Raw genomic sequence first — 14,194 nt, 5'->3', positions numbered from 1 at the left:
TCGCGGCGCGATGTCGTGTCGCGACCGGGGGCGTTTATTGGTCAGTACCGGCCCAGCACCGTGGCCAGCAGCGCCATCCGGATGAACATCCCGTTCTCCGCCTGCCGGAAATAGGCGGCGCGCGGGTCCGAGTCCACCTCCACGCTGCGGAGGGACCGCGTCAGCGGGCACCGCCCCGGGACCCCCGATCCACCGGGACCCCCGATCCACCGGGACCCCCGATCCACCGGGACCCCGAGCCCACCGGGACCCCCGATCCACCGGGACCCCCGATCCCACCGGGACCCCCGAGCCCACCGGGACCCCTGATCCCACCGGGACCCCCGATCCACCGGGACCCCCGATCCCACCGGGACCCCTGATCCCACCGGGACCCCCGAGCCCACCGGGACCCCTGATCCCACCGGGACCCCCGATCCACCGGGACCCCCGATCCCACCGGGACCCCCGATCCACCGGGACCCCCGATCCCACCGGGATCCCCGATCCCACCGGGACCCCTCACCCACCCCGGCACCCCTGATCCCACCGGGACCCCTGATCCCACCGGGACCTCCGAGCCACCCTGGGACCCATCACCCCACCGGGACCCCTGACCCCACCGGGACCCCTGACCCCCTCAGGACCCCTCACACCACCGGGATCCCGGATGCCCCCCCCCCCGGGACCCCTGATCCACCTTGATCCCTCACCTCACCGGGACCCCTGACCCACCGCACACCACAGACCTTGTCTCCCTCCAAACCCACCAAGCAACCACAGTCCCCATCACCCTGAGCCCCCCTACCCTGCCCAGCACACTGCAGCCCCCGTGCCCCTGACCCCGCAGCAACAGCACAGACCCAGCAACAGCGCAGAGCCCTCCACACTCCCACGCCCTGGGAACCCCAATCCTACCCAGTATATTACATAGCTCCATTCCCCCAGACACTACCCCTGAGGCCCCCGCCCACCCAGTACCCTGCAGCCCCCCTGCCCCTGCTCCCCCCTCCACCTGATCTCGTTGACACGGGGCAGGGGGTGCATCACCACCATCCTCTCCTTGGCACGGGTCATGATGTGGGGCGTGAGGATGAACTGCCCAAAGCACTGAGAGGGGACACAGAGAACCCTCAGCTGGGGCAGGGGACCCCCCACAGCCCCCGAGGGCAGCAGGACCCGGGGTCCCCTCACTCACGGCCTCGTACTCCTCGGCCCGTTCGAAGCGTTCCTTCTGGATGCGGGTCATGTAGAGCACGTCCGTGTCCGGCAGCGCCTCCTCAATGCTCCCGAACTCCTCCTGGGGTGGCACTGTCAGCAGGGCTGGGGGGACAGGGCTGGGGGGGCGTGCGGGGCCAGCCCCCCACCCCACTCCTCACCTGCTTGATGCCCTTGGAGGCCACAAAGCTGGTGATGTCGGGGGGCATGCGGAGGCCGGGGGGGGTCACGTAGCGCAGGTTGACGCGGTACAGGGTGAGCAGGCGGGCCAGGGAGTGCACCGTGCGCCCGTGCTTCAGGTCGCCCACCATGGTGATCTGGGGAGAGCGGTCAGGTCAGCCCGGCCACGGCCCCCCAGGGCCCAGACGGGGCCCCTCGGCCCCCAGCCCCCCCACCTCACCGTCATGCCGTTGACGGTGCCCAGCTCCTCGCGGATGGTGAAGATGTCCAGCAGCGCCTGCGTGGGGTGTTCCCCCACCCCGTCCCCGGCGTTGATCACCGGCTTGCGGCAGTGCCTGGCGGCCAGCTGGGAGCACGGGCAGGGCAGGCAGAGGTGAGGGCAGGCAGGGCTGAGGGCAGGCCCCACCAGCCCCATGGTGGCAGGCCCCGAACCCTGCCCAGCTGGGGACCATGTCCCTGCCCTATAGTGCAGGTCCCCATCCTCGCCATCAGGGCAGAGCCCCCAGCACCTCCGGGACAGGACGCGGCCCCCCCAGCCCCCCCAGCCCCTCTCACCTCGACGGCGCCAGGCTGGGGGTGCCGCAGCACCAGCACGTCGGCGTAGCAGCACATGGTCTGCACGGAGTCGGCCAGGGACTCGCCCTTCTGCACCGAGGAGGTGGCCTCGGAGAAGGACAGGACGGCGCCGCCCAGCCGGCTCATGGCCGCCGCAAAGGAGCTGCTGGTCCTCGTGCTCGCCTCGTAGAACATGGTCACCATCACCTTCCCCTGCAGGGGCCATGCTGTCACCTCGGGGAGCCCGGGGCACCCCTACCCGGGACAGGGCTCCCTCGGGGCACCTGGGGGCCAGGTGCACGGCTCACCTTGAGGATGTCCACGTTCCGCTCCTTCTGCACCAGCATGCGCAGGGAATGGGCCAGATTGAACAGGTGGGACAGCTGTGGGGACAGGTGGCTCAGGGGGCGCAGGGGCACTAGGGCCAGGGCGCAGGAGGCACCGCAGCCCCCATGGCCACCCGGTCCCTGTGCCCACCCGCCCAGGCACCTGGTCCTTGGAGAACTGCTGGACAGAGAGGACGTGCTGCCCGACGAGGGGGTTCAGCAGTGGGGAGGTCTGGAAGTGGGGGGAGCGCTGGGGGGAGGCCTGGCGTGGCAGGGGGCCCAGTGGGTAGAAGTGGCTGTCCTGGATCGCCGCCGCATCTGGGGCACCAAGAACAGCTGGTGAGCCCACAGGGGTGCCCAGGGGAGCCCAACCACCTGCCGTAGGCCTGAGATCCCCACTGTGGGCCCCCAGATCCCCTGTGCACTCACCCAGCTCTGCTGCCTTCCTGCCGGCCTTCTCACGGGTGTCCTCAGCTGGGTGGGAGAAGGGAGCGGTGCCATTAGGGGGTGTGGGGAACGGCAGCACCCTGGGCCCTGCTGTCCTCCCAGGGTGCTGCTGGCATGGCACAGCCAGCCCGGCCTGGCAGCACCAGGCAAACCACGTCAGGGCTCAGTGCCAGGTGAAGGCCACCCAAGGACAGGCAGACCAAGCCCCACATCATGCTGCGCCCCTCTCCCCACGCACCCCGCAATTCCCAATTGGCCGCCCCCCAATCACACTGGCAAGCGAGGGGTCCCCGAGGTGCTGTGTGTGCCAGGGCGGGAGCGGGGCAGGCGGCACAGCCGTGCCCCATCCCGTGGTGCCTGGCACCGGGCGTGGGAAGGGGCCGGTGGCGGGCGGCGCGGGCAGCCCGGGGCCCGCACGGCACCTGGGGGAGGGGATGCACTCATGGGCTGCAGTTAGTGCCATTAGTGAGTCCCCCCCCCGACATTACCGGTGCCTCGGGCGCCCGGGCGGTGCGCGGCTCCCAGCCTCTGGAACGCTGAACGGGACACAAGGGCCGGCGTCAGCGGGGCCGCCCGTCCGTCCGCGGCCCCAGGACCGGCCCCGGGCAGCGCGCCCGCCGCCCCCCGCCGCGCCCGCCGCCCCCGCCGCCCCCCTACCTGGCAGCCCGGGGTCGGAGGCCCGGTGGATGCGGGGCGGGGGGTGGAAGCGCCCATCGCCCGCGGGGCCGGGCCGGCGGGGGCTGGGGGCTCGTCCACGCAGAGTCTCACCGGCTGCCGTGTGCCGGGGCCGCTCGGGGGTCTGCAACGAGAGACCCCGCTGGAGCCAGGATGGACAGGGACCCCTGCCCAGCCCCGTGCATCCCAGTACCTTCACAATGTCCTTGACAGGGGCCACGTGTGGCGGCACCACAGCTCCTGAGGGCCACTTCTTCACATCTTGCCCATAGCCAGGGGCCACCAGCACCTGCATTCATGGGGGGATGGGGCCGGGGGTGATGGGGTCGGTGCTGGGGGACCCCTTCAGTGCTTGGGGACCCGGACAACACAAGGGAAAACAGACCCAGGGCCTTACCTGCCCATCGATGTAGGCAACCTCCCCACGCAGGACCACCCTCCGCACCGTCCCCTTCACCTTCATGCCCTCGAAGGGGGTCCAGCGGGCCTTGGAGAAGGCCATGCAGCCAGGGATGATCCACTCATGCTCCAGGTCCACCTGCCAGGACAGTGGGTCAGAGGCAGCGGGGCCAGGACCAGACCTGGGGCAGGTGGGCAGGGACCCACCTCTACATAGGTGTCCTCCTGCGCCGGCAGCCCAAAGATCTTGCGTGGGTTCTCGTAGAGGCGCTGGACAATGTCCTCCACGCTGAGCCGCCCCTCGGAGACGGCCGTCAGCAGCAGGGGCAGCATCGTCTCCAGGCCAGGGAACCCAGGGGGTGGCTGCTGGCCCTGCTTCTCCTCCAGCGTGTGGGGGGCTGCAGGACAAGGCTGGTCACCAGGGGCTGTCCCCACCCCTCGTCCCCACCCCGCAGCCACCGTCCCCCAGGGCTCACCGTGGTCTGTGGCGAAGCAGTCGATGGTGTCCATGTTCTCCCAGAGCGCCTCCACATCCCGGCGGGTGCCCAGCGCCGGCCGCACGGCCGCCCGGCCCTCCCCGAGGCGCCCCAGGTCGTCCTGGCTCAGGAAGAGGTGGTGCGGGGCCACCTCGCACGTCACCGGGATCCCCCTCTGCTTGGCAGCCTTGATCAGGAGGATCTGGGGGAGCTGCACTTAGTGGGGGGAACACAAAGGGCCCCACACCCCGACCCTGGAGCCCACTGTCTCCACTCCCAGCTCACCTCCTCCCTGCGGGCCACGTGGCAGATGTGGACGGGGCGCTGGTACAGCTGGGCCACCATCAGCACGGCGGCCACCGTCTGCCGCTCCGCGTGCGCCACGACGGGCAGGTGCTGCGGCCACTGCTCCAGGTGCTGGGGGAAATGGGGCTGGTGGGCGCCGGCACCGGGAGCGGCTCTGCCCCGTGCCAGCCCCTCCCTGCCCACCAACCTCCATCCACAGCGACACGTCGTCCATCCGCAGGCTGGAGAAGGTGTCGTTCAGGTACATCTTGAGCCCGGCAGCCGCCCCAGCCAGGGGGCCCAGAGCTCCGGCGTTCTCCGAGGAAGCCCCCAGGAAGAGGGCGAAGTCGCAGCGGGCCCCAGCCTCGGCCAGCTGTGGGGTGTGAAGCGGTGGGTACTGTGGCAGGGCCAGTCCCACCCGAGGCAAGCAAGCCCACTGCAGGCAGCAAGCCCACCATGGCTGGCGTGGCAGTGACCAGGGAGGGGACGTGAGCATCAGGCTGGCAGCGGCCCCTCACCTTCTGTGCCAGGGCGAAGGAGGCGGCGTCGGTGATGGCAGGGCTGGTGTTGGGCATGGCACACACCATGGTGATGCCCCCGGCCAGGGCGGCCGCCGTGCCCGATGCAAAGTCCTCCTTGTGGGTGCCACCCGGCTCGCGGAGGTGGACGTGCACATCGATGAGGCCTGGGGAGTGTCAGCCTCAGCACCGGCAGCCCCCGGCCCCAGGGGACATGGCAGCACAGCAGGGAAACATCTCCTCTCCCTGCAGTGCTCACAGATGTGCCCAGCCTGGCTACCAGTGCTGCTCCAGCTCCAAACGGCCACCTGGGAAGCCCCTGCCCCCCCTGTGGCCCCTGTCCCACTCACCTGGCAGACGGATGAGTTTCTTGGACGTCATGCAGTCCACGTGAATCTTCAGTGGGGGAGCTGCCCCGATCTGGCCCAGTGCCTGCAGAGACAGCAGCTGTGAGGCAGGACCCCAGGCCAGGCTGCCTGAGTTGCACCCCAAAAGCAACCCCTGCACGGTGATGACTGCGCACAGTGCCCGCCCCACAGCACCCACAACAGGACTTCCACAACCTCCCTTTGCTCCCTTCCCCTGCACGCACCCCCTGGGCCCCCGGGCGTCCCAGCCCACCTCCACGAAGAGCTTTGTGCACTTGATGTCGATGATGAGGGGCACGGAGTAGTCGACAGCCAGGCGCCGGGTGCGGTACCCCTTGGTGACGAAGGAGGAGAGCCGGCGGCCCCCCGAGTTGCGCATCGACAGGTTGATGACCATCTCAAAGTGGTTCTCGGCCAGGTAGTCCAGGATGCTGCGCTGGGTCTCCCGGGCGCCGGCCTCGCTGCCATCAGCCTCCTCGAAGTGCCAGTCCACGGCCTTCACCTGCAGGCAGTGACCCCGTCAGGGCCCCCCACTTCTGCTGGGGGTGCCCCCGGCCCCACCAGCCCCCAGCCCGACCTTGATGCCGTGCTCGGTGTAGAAGTCGGCGGTGCCAAGGCTGGCGTACAGGTTGTAGCCGAGGGTCTCCAGTCTCCGCACCGTGGGCAGCAGCTCGCTCTTGTACTGCAACGAGATGGGGGCCTGTCAGAGGGCAGGGGGGAAACCCTGACCCCCCACAGCACGGACCCCACACACCTTGTAGCTGCCGATGGTCAGTAGGATGTTTTTCTTGGGGATCTTGAAGCCGGTGCTGAGCATGGCCTTCAGGTATGCCTCACAGCGGTTCTCCCCGAAGCAGGCCACCTCGCCCGTGCTCGTCATCTCCACTCCCAGCACCACGTCAGCGCCCGCCAGGCGTGAGAAGGAGAACTGGGGCACCTGGGGGCAGTGGGGGGCTCAGGGGCTGCCCAGCCCCATACCCCAGCCTTGCCCCCACGGCCCCTGCTCACCTTGACGCCTACAATGCCCATGCCCGTCATCAGCCCCACGGGCTCCACGTCCTCGCCCATAATCACCTGGCTGGCCAGAGCCACCAGGTCCACCCCCAGGGTCTTGGACACGAAGGGGAAGGAGCGGGAGACGCGGACGTTGCACTCGATCACCTTCAGCTGGTCGTCCTGGGGGAGAGGGGATGGAATGAGGACAGCTGGGGACACGGGGTGTTCTCCCACCGGCACTCTGTGCCCCAGCATGGCCCCCAGCCCCTGTACCTTGGCAATGAGCTGCAGGTTGAAGGGCCCTGTGACCTGCAGCTCCTGCCCGATGGCGTGGACAATGGCCTTGATGCGCTCCAGGGTCGTGTGGGTGATGTCCTGGGGGGGTGTCACCAGCGTGGCATCGCCTGAGTGCACCCCAGCATTCTCCACGTGCTCCGAGATGGCGATGGCCACCACAACGCCATCACAGGCCACCGCATCCACGTCGATCTCCTGCGAGGGGGAACACGGTCACAGCCTGTCACTGGGGGACAGGGCTCTCAGGGTGCCCTGGGGCTGGAGCAGCCCCCTGGATGGACCTTGGCCTCCTGGATGAACTTGGAGATGACAACAGGCTGCTCCTTGGACACGGCCACAGCGTTGCTCAGGAACTTCTCCAGGTCGCTGTCCGAGTAGGCCACGTTCATGGCGGCGCCGCTCAGCACGTAGGAAGGGCGCACGACGCAGGGGTACCCCACCTTGCAGCAGAAGTACTTGGCCGACTGCGGGAGACGGAACCTCAGGAGGTGCTCCGAGGGCCACCCTGAGCCACCCCAGCCCTGTCACCAGGCCCCACCTCCATGTCAGAGAGCTCCTTCCAGAGGGGCTGGCTGATGCCGATGGTGTCCAGTAGGCGGGAGAACTTGAAGCGGTTCTCGGCCGAGTCGATGGCCTCCGGGGACGTGCCCAGGATGCGGCACTGCTGCCGGTGCAGGGCCATGGCGATGTTGTTGGGCAGCTGCCCACCCATCGACAGGATCACGCCCTCGGGGTTCTCCAGCTCGTAGATGTCCATCACCACCTGCGGCACCGCGCGGGGCAGGGGGATGGTTCAGATGGGGCCATAGCAGCCCTCACCCAGTCCCACGGCGGGCAGAACCCCCGCCCCACAGCAGGCAGGGCTCCAGCCCCCATACCTCAAAGGAGATCTCATCGAAGTAGAGGCGGTCGCACATGTCGTAGTCGGTGCTCACTGTCTCGGGGTTGTAGTTCACCATGATTGTCTTGAAGCCCATCTACTGGGGGTGGGACAAGGTGAGCCCAGGGCCCCCCGCCCCTCTCTGGCCACATCCTGTGACCAAGGACACCCACCCCCCGTCCCAGAGGGTGCTGGGCCCCGTCCGACCTTGCGGAGCTCCTGGATGCAGCCGACGGCACACCAGTCAAACTCGACGCTGCTGCCGATGCGGTAGACGCCGGAGCCAATGACCATGACGTGGGGCTCGTGGAAGGCCAGGTCGTGCTCGGAGCCGTTGTAGGTCAGGTACAGGTAGTTGGTTTGGGCTGGCCACTCCGCTGCCACCGTGTCGATCTGCTTCACCATCGGCAGGATCTTCAGGTCGCGCCGCATCTTCCGCACAGCCAGCTCGGTGCTGAACGAGGCTGGGTGAGCTCCAGGACCGGGGTGAGGGGCAGGGCGGGGCCATCCTCCTCCCCAGCTCACCTGAGCACGGCCAGGGCCACCTGCTTGTCGGAGAAGCCGAGCTGCTTGGCGCGCTGGAGCACGGCGGGGGGCATGGTGCCCTGCTCGCCGCGGTACGACTCCAGCAGCACCGCGTGGTCCGTGATGTTCTTCATCTTGTGCAGGAACCACCGGTCGATCTTGGTCAGCTCATACAGCCGCTCAATGGAGTACCCGGCCCGCAGCGCCGCCGCCAGCACAAAGATCCGCTTGTCTGTCGGCGTCTCCAGCTCCTGCCAGGCCGGAGGGGTGAGCAGGGCTGGGGAAGGTAGGTGGCCACCTCTCCCCCAGGACTGCACCAGCAGCACACATCCCCCAGACCCCAGTGCTCACCACGTCCGAGGCCGGCTTCACCATGTGGTCAAAGCCCACGCAGTTCTCATCCACCATCCTCAGCGCCTTCTGGAACGCCTCCTCGAAGTTCCTCCCAATGGCCATGACCTCCCCTGCAGAGGGAGAGGTGAGCAGCTGGACCCCACGCCCACCCCGTGCCCGCGGGCGCTGCCGCCCCCGCGCTCACCCACGCTCTTCATGGAGCTGCCGATCTTGGTGCTGACACGCAGGAACTTGCTGAGGTCCCAGCGTGGGATCTTCACCACGCAGTAGTCCAGGCTGGGCTCGAAGTTGGCTGTGGTGGAGTTGGTGACGGAGTTCCTGGGGAGGGGACGGGGGTCAGCGGCCAGGGCTATCCCACTGTGGCAGCGCCTCGTCCTGTGTTGTGGCAGCACCTTACCTGAGGACGGGCAGGGGGATGCCCAGGGCCAGCTTGGCAGCCACGTAGGCCAGCGGGTAGCCGGTGGCCTTGCTGGCCAGGGCTGAGCTGCGGGAGAGCCGGGCGTTCACCTCGATGATGTAGTACTGTGGGCACGGGCAGGCAGGGTCAGCGGGGCCGTGGGACACGGCTGAGCCGGCGACACGGCCGGACCCACTGGATCCCAGAGATGCCACAGCACAGGGAGGCACAGACTCATGGGGCAGAACCCAGAGCATCCCAGGGTAGGGCTGGACAGGGGTTGGGAGTGGGATCCAGGACTTTCAGGGAGCTGCTTGTACCTGCTCCGACTCGGGGTTGAGGGCGAACTGGATGTTGCACTCGCCCACGATGCCCAGGTGCTGCACCACCTTGATGGCCGTGCGCCGCAGCATGAAGTACTCGGTGTCATTGAGGGTCTGGCTGGGCGCCACCACGATGGACTCGCCCGTGTGGATCCCCAGCGGGTCCAGGTTCTCCATGTTACACACCTGCCAGTGGGGGGGTCACTGTGAGCTGGGGGTTCCCCAGCACCCCACATGCTGCCCATGGCAGGTCCCTCCCAGCTCCCACCACGTCCTCCCCTGCCCAGCCTGGGCTGGAACACAAGCCCCCGGGACACCCAATGTGTTCAGCCCACCCAGAGCAGGGGGGTGCAGGGCTCTGGCTCACGAGGTGCAGCTCCCAGTGGCACACAGGAGCTGTGCCAGCACCACGGGAGGCACAGGGGAGCTCTCTCTGGGGACAAGGTCCAGCAGGAGCCCCCCACCCCCAGCACCTGCCTCATGTCCATCCCCCCTCAGTGGCCCAGGTCTCCCCCCATCCCATACCGTGACACAGTTGTTGTAGGCGTCCCGCACCACCTCGTACTCAATCTCCTTCCAGCCCTTGAGGGACTTGTCCACCAGCACCTGGGAGGTGTGGGTGAAGGCCTGGCTCACCAGGGCCACCAGCTCCTCCCGGCTGTTGGCGAAGCCGGAGCCCAGCCCCCCGAGGGCGTAGGCAGAGCGCACCAGCACCGGGTACCCCAAACGCTCGGCCGCTGCCTGTGCCTGCAGGGAACAGAGGGGTGATGGTGGGATGGGAAGAACAGGCCCCTGCCCTGTCCCGCAGCCCCACAACCCACCCCGAACCTGCTCCAGGGAGGTAGCAGCCTCGCTGGGTGCCACGTGCTCCCCGATCTCTTCCATCTTCTCCGCGAAGACCTTGCGATCCTCCGTCATCTCGATGGAGGCGACGGGGGTGCCCAGCACCCGCACGTGGTACTGCTCCAGCACGCCCGCCTTGGTCAGCTCCACCCCGCAGTTCAGGGCCGTCTGCCCCCCGAAGGTCAGCAGCACCCCGTCGGGGCGCTCATTCCGGATCACCTGGGGGGCACAGGGCGGTGAGACAGAAACCATGGCGGGTCTTGTGTCCTCCTCCAGCTGCTACCACGCCTGTGCTGCCCACCAAGTCCCTTCCACTCCCACCCAGCCCTCCATACACCAGTCCTTCAGCCATCCCCCAGCCTAGCCATCCCTGCACCCCCAAACTGCCCAGGGTGCTCACCTGTGTGACGTACTCAGGGGTGATGGGCAGGAAGTACACCTTGTCTGCCAGCCCCTTAGAGGTCTGCACCGTGGCGATGTTGGGGTTGATCAGCACCGTCTGGATGTTCTCCTCCCTCAGCGCTTTGATGGCCTCATGGGGAACAGAGGGGTCATGGCTGGTGTCCCTGGGCCCCTGCCACCCCAGTGACCCCCATCGCTCCCTGTGCCCTGCGGTGGGTGCTCACCTGTGACCCTGAGTAGTCGAACTCGCCTGCCTGCCCGATGGAGAGGCCGCCGGAGCCCAGGATCAGCACCTTGCGGGGCTGGGCCACGTCTGGGCCTCCTGCCGGCGCCTTGGTGTAGGTCAGCCAGTCCCGCAGGCGCTCCCGCACTGGAGGGACACGGCACGCTGGGGATGGGGCTACGGGGACCCTGGGCACAGCCCTGCCCCACGGTCACGCCCATGGCCCTGGCCGCCCCTCACGCTCACACCCACCCGTCCGGGCTCCGCCGTCCCCGTTCCGCAGGTCTCGCGCCGCCTCCACGAAGACATCAAAAAGCCCCTCCAGGTCCGTGGGTCCGGCACAGTGCTCGGGGTGAAACTGGACGCTGCGGAGGGGGGTCAGGCAGGGCACAGCCCTGGGCCCCCCTGCACCCCCAGCCATGGCCCCACAACCCCCGGCCCCCGCTGCGGCCCCGCGCCCACCTGAAGAAGGGCTTGTGCTGGTGGACGAGGCCCTCGTTGGAGCCGTCGTTGGCGTTGGTGAAGAGCGGGGCCCAGCCGGGCGGGAGGCTGCCCGCCTCCACCGCGAAGCCGTGGTTCTGCGCCGTGATGAAGCAGCGCCGCGTGTCCTCGTGCAGGCACGGCTGGTTGTGCCCACGATTCCCATACCTGGGCAGTGGGACGGGTGTCAGGTGGCCCCGGCAGCCGGGACCCCACGGTGACCCCGGCCCCAGCCCCCCACTCACTTCATCTTGTAGGTGCGGGCCCCGAGGGCCAGGGCGAGCAGCTGGTGCCCCAGGCAGATCCCAAAAACCGGCTTGGGCTGGGGTGCGTCCAGCACCCGGCGCAGGCTGGACACAGTCTCCCGGCAGAGCTGCGGGTCCCCAGGGCCATTGCTGATGAACAGCCCGTCAAAGTCTGTGCCAGGAGAGCAGTGGGGTCAGAGTGGGGCCCCCCAGCCCCTCAAAGGCACAGTAGGGCCCACCAAGGTCCCCACTGGGTCACAGCAGCCCAGCAGTGAAGCACCCTGAGCCCCCAACACCTCAGCAGGGTCACACCAAGATGCTCTGACCCCGCAACACCCGTCGCAGTGGCAGCAACGGTCCCCCCAGTCCACCATGACTTCCCTTGCAGTCACATTAGGGCCCCTCGGTACCACAGTCCAGAGCCCCTCAAGCCAATCACAGCAAGGCACCCCAGGCCCACGGCCCCCCTCCTGCAGTGTCACACTGAGGGCCCTGAACCCAAAAGCCCCCAGGAAGGACGACACCAAGACCCCTCAGCCCATGGCACGGATCAGGACACAGGTACCTGCTGCCCCCAGCACCAACCAAGCAGACAGGCCTAGCTCCAGACCCCACCGAGGGGTGGGGCCCCAGGACATCCCTGGCCAGGGTCATCTCACCTGCAGTGTCCAGCGGGTGGTCCCAGGGCACCACGGTGACGGCCGCCCCCAGCTTGCACAGGCACCGCACCTGGTTGTTCTTGAGGCCGCAGTCGAGGGCCGTGATGCGCAGCGACCCGCCGGGGTTGAACACGAGCGGGCCCTGCAGGGGGTGGGGGTGGATCACCCGGTCCCTCCGTGGGGACCAGCCCCCCAGGAGGGGCTCTGCAGCCCCCACCGCTGCCCCCCAGCCTTGCCCAGCCCTCCCCCCCTCGCACCTTCAGCGACACCTCCTGCACCAGGTGCCGCTTGTTGGGGTCCTCAAAGGAGAGGCTCTCCTCGGGGGTCCCGTCCGGCACCAGCTTCCCCAGCAGCGTCCCCTTCTCACGGATCTTCTTCGTCAGCGCCCGGGTATCCACCCCTGCGGGTGGGCTGTGAGACACAACCCCACGGCCCTGGCCCACCCCAGCGGGACCCCGCACCCCAGTGGGACCCCGCACCCCAGTGGGACCCTGCACCCCAGTGGGACCCCGCGCCCCAGCGGGACCCTGCACCTCAGCAGCATCGTCATCCCCAAATCCCAACACTGGGTTGACCTCCATGGGGGCAAATCCCAACACAGAGACGGGACCAGCTCAGAACTCACAGATCCCCAACCCCAGCCCGCCCTGCAGTCTCCCCGGTCCCACCTTCCAGCCCGGGGATGTTGTGCTCCTTCAGCCACTGGTCCAGGGAGCGGGACGCACTCCAGTGGCTGGGGGTCTCCGAGCACTCGCCCACCACCAGTGCAGCCACGTGGATCTTGCTGGACTCGAACCACTGGGGGAGCAGGGGGGGAGCAGGGCCAGGGGGGTGGTCACCAGCCCAGGAGAAGTCCCAGGAGACACAGACCCCATCCTGGCCCACAGTATGGGACCAGCCCCCCCCAGTGCTGGGCTGCCACTGCCCCCACCTTGTCCCACACCCATCCCGGTGGGGCTGAGCCTTGGTCTGGGGGAGGGCTGCTGACAGAGAGACCCCCATGGTCAGTGTGGGGAGGTCAGCACAGCACGGCCACAACGGGCCTGGACTCTGCCCTGGGACGAGCAGCCTAGAGGCTTGAGGGGGTGAGAGGGGGCTGGGGCCTTGAGCGGGCCCAGCGCTGCCTTGCCCTGGGGGGCTGGGACCCCCACTCTGCAATGGAGCCCTGGCAAGGACACACACACAGCCCCACTCCCCAGGTGCTGCAAGGGCACCCCAGTGCCAGGTCTGCCCCTGCCCAGACCCAGTCCTTGGCGTGTCAGAGTGCCCTGGACTCTGCCGTGGCTCTGGCCTGGCAGGATCAGAGTCAAGCCTCCACCTGCCACGACATGCCACTCGCTGCCCTGCCCTAGCACCCTGTGCCATCCCGTCATGGCACTCTGTGCTGACCTGCCCCGGCACTCTGTGCTGTCCTGCCCTGGCACCTCGTGCTGTCCATCCCGCCCTGGCACCCAGCACTATCCCGTTCAGCCCCCACGACGGGACACGCTGCCCCCGGCCCCCCTCGCTCACCCTGCTGAGGCCGAAGGCGTCGGGCTCGTCCCGGGGCACCCCGTAGTTGCCGACCAGCGGGTAGGTGAGCACCAAGATCTGCGCCTTGTAGGAGGGGTCGGTGAGTGCCTCGGGGTACCCCACCATGCCGGTCTGGAACACTGCGCGGGGATGGGGATGGGAGTGATGGGATGTCCCGCCGCGGGGCACTGAGCCGGGCCGATCTCGGGGACCCCGAGTGGGGGGAGTCTCCGGGCCGGGCCTGACCGGACCCGCCGTTCCCTCCCCTCCCCGCCGCCGGTCTCGGGCCGCCCCCCGACATCCCGACATCCCGACATCCCGACATGCCGACATCCCGGCCCCGCCCGGCCCGGCCCGGCCGCACTCACCGACTTCCCCGGCGACGGCGGCCCCGGCGGCCCCGAAGGGGCGGCCGCGCAGCACCGACCCGTCCCGCAGCAGCAGCCGGGCCATGGCGGCGCCACGTGCGCTCGGCGGCCCCGCGGCGGAGCCGAGCGGCGGAGCGGGGGCGGCGGGAGGATCCGGGGCGGGGCCGCGCCGGGACCGCCCCGGGGCGGGGCGGCGGCACCTGGAGCACCGGCCGGGGGGCTCCGGGGGCTCCGCGGGGCGGGGGCGCAGCGACCCGGGACCCG

General features: G+C 69.0%; 1 protein-coding gene across 2 annotated transcripts; it reads right to left on the bottom strand.

The window, feature by feature from the left end:
• Positions 1 to 18: 18 nt before the first annotated feature.
• CAD (carbamoyl-phosphate synthetase 2, aspartate transcarbamylase, and dihydroorotase) lies at positions 19 to 14,080 on the bottom strand. Of its 2 annotated transcripts, XM_064650836.1 has the most exons (45): positions 13,931 to 14,080; positions 13,563 to 13,702; positions 12,719 to 12,848; positions 12,308 to 12,450; positions 12,051 to 12,192; positions 11,392 to 11,563; positions 11,129 to 11,314; positions 10,919 to 11,031; positions 10,668 to 10,813; positions 10,442 to 10,573; positions 10,027 to 10,260; positions 9,724 to 9,945; positions 9,196 to 9,384; positions 8,876 to 9,000; positions 8,663 to 8,796; positions 8,476 to 8,588; positions 8,125 to 8,375; positions 7,807 to 8,053; positions 7,598 to 7,696; positions 7,258 to 7,482; positions 7,001 to 7,183; positions 6,696 to 6,914; positions 6,435 to 6,602; positions 6,181 to 6,363; positions 6,004 to 6,108; positions 5,680 to 5,928; positions 5,409 to 5,490; positions 5,059 to 5,225; positions 4,749 to 4,913; positions 4,541 to 4,672; positions 4,256 to 4,457; positions 3,987 to 4,177; positions 3,778 to 3,918; positions 3,574 to 3,669; positions 3,363 to 3,504; positions 3,194 to 3,241; positions 2,688 to 2,732; positions 2,422 to 2,576; positions 2,241 to 2,315; positions 1,933 to 2,145; positions 1,598 to 1,723; positions 1,359 to 1,514; positions 1,178 to 1,279; positions 995 to 1,089; positions 19 to 144 (listed from the first exon to the last, which is right to left on the bottom strand). In XM_064650836.1, the coding sequence occupies exons 1-45, from the start codon at positions 14,013 to 14,015 to the stop codon at positions 42 to 44; spliced, it is 6,771 nt and encodes a 2,256-aa protein (XP_064506906.1). In that variant the 5' UTR covers positions 14,016 to 14,080; the 3' UTR covers positions 19 to 41. The 2 variants fall into 2 exon arrangements, with proteins under 2 accessions (XP_064506906.1, XP_064506905.1); XM_064650835.1 differs by lacking the exon at positions 3,194 to 3,241 and having other exon boundaries at positions 13,931 to 14,079.
• Positions 14,081 to 14,194: the final 114 nt, after the last annotated feature.

Source organism: Pseudopipra pipra, chromosome 3, assembly GCF_036250125.1.
Source record: "Pseudopipra pipra isolate bDixPip1 chromosome 3, bDixPip1.hap1, whole genome shotgun sequence".
NCBI lineage: Eukaryota > Metazoa > Chordata > Aves > Passeriformes > Pipridae > Pseudopipra > Pseudopipra pipra.
Note: the sequence above shows the minus strand (reverse complement) of the source record. Positions and strands in the feature narration are given on the sequence as shown.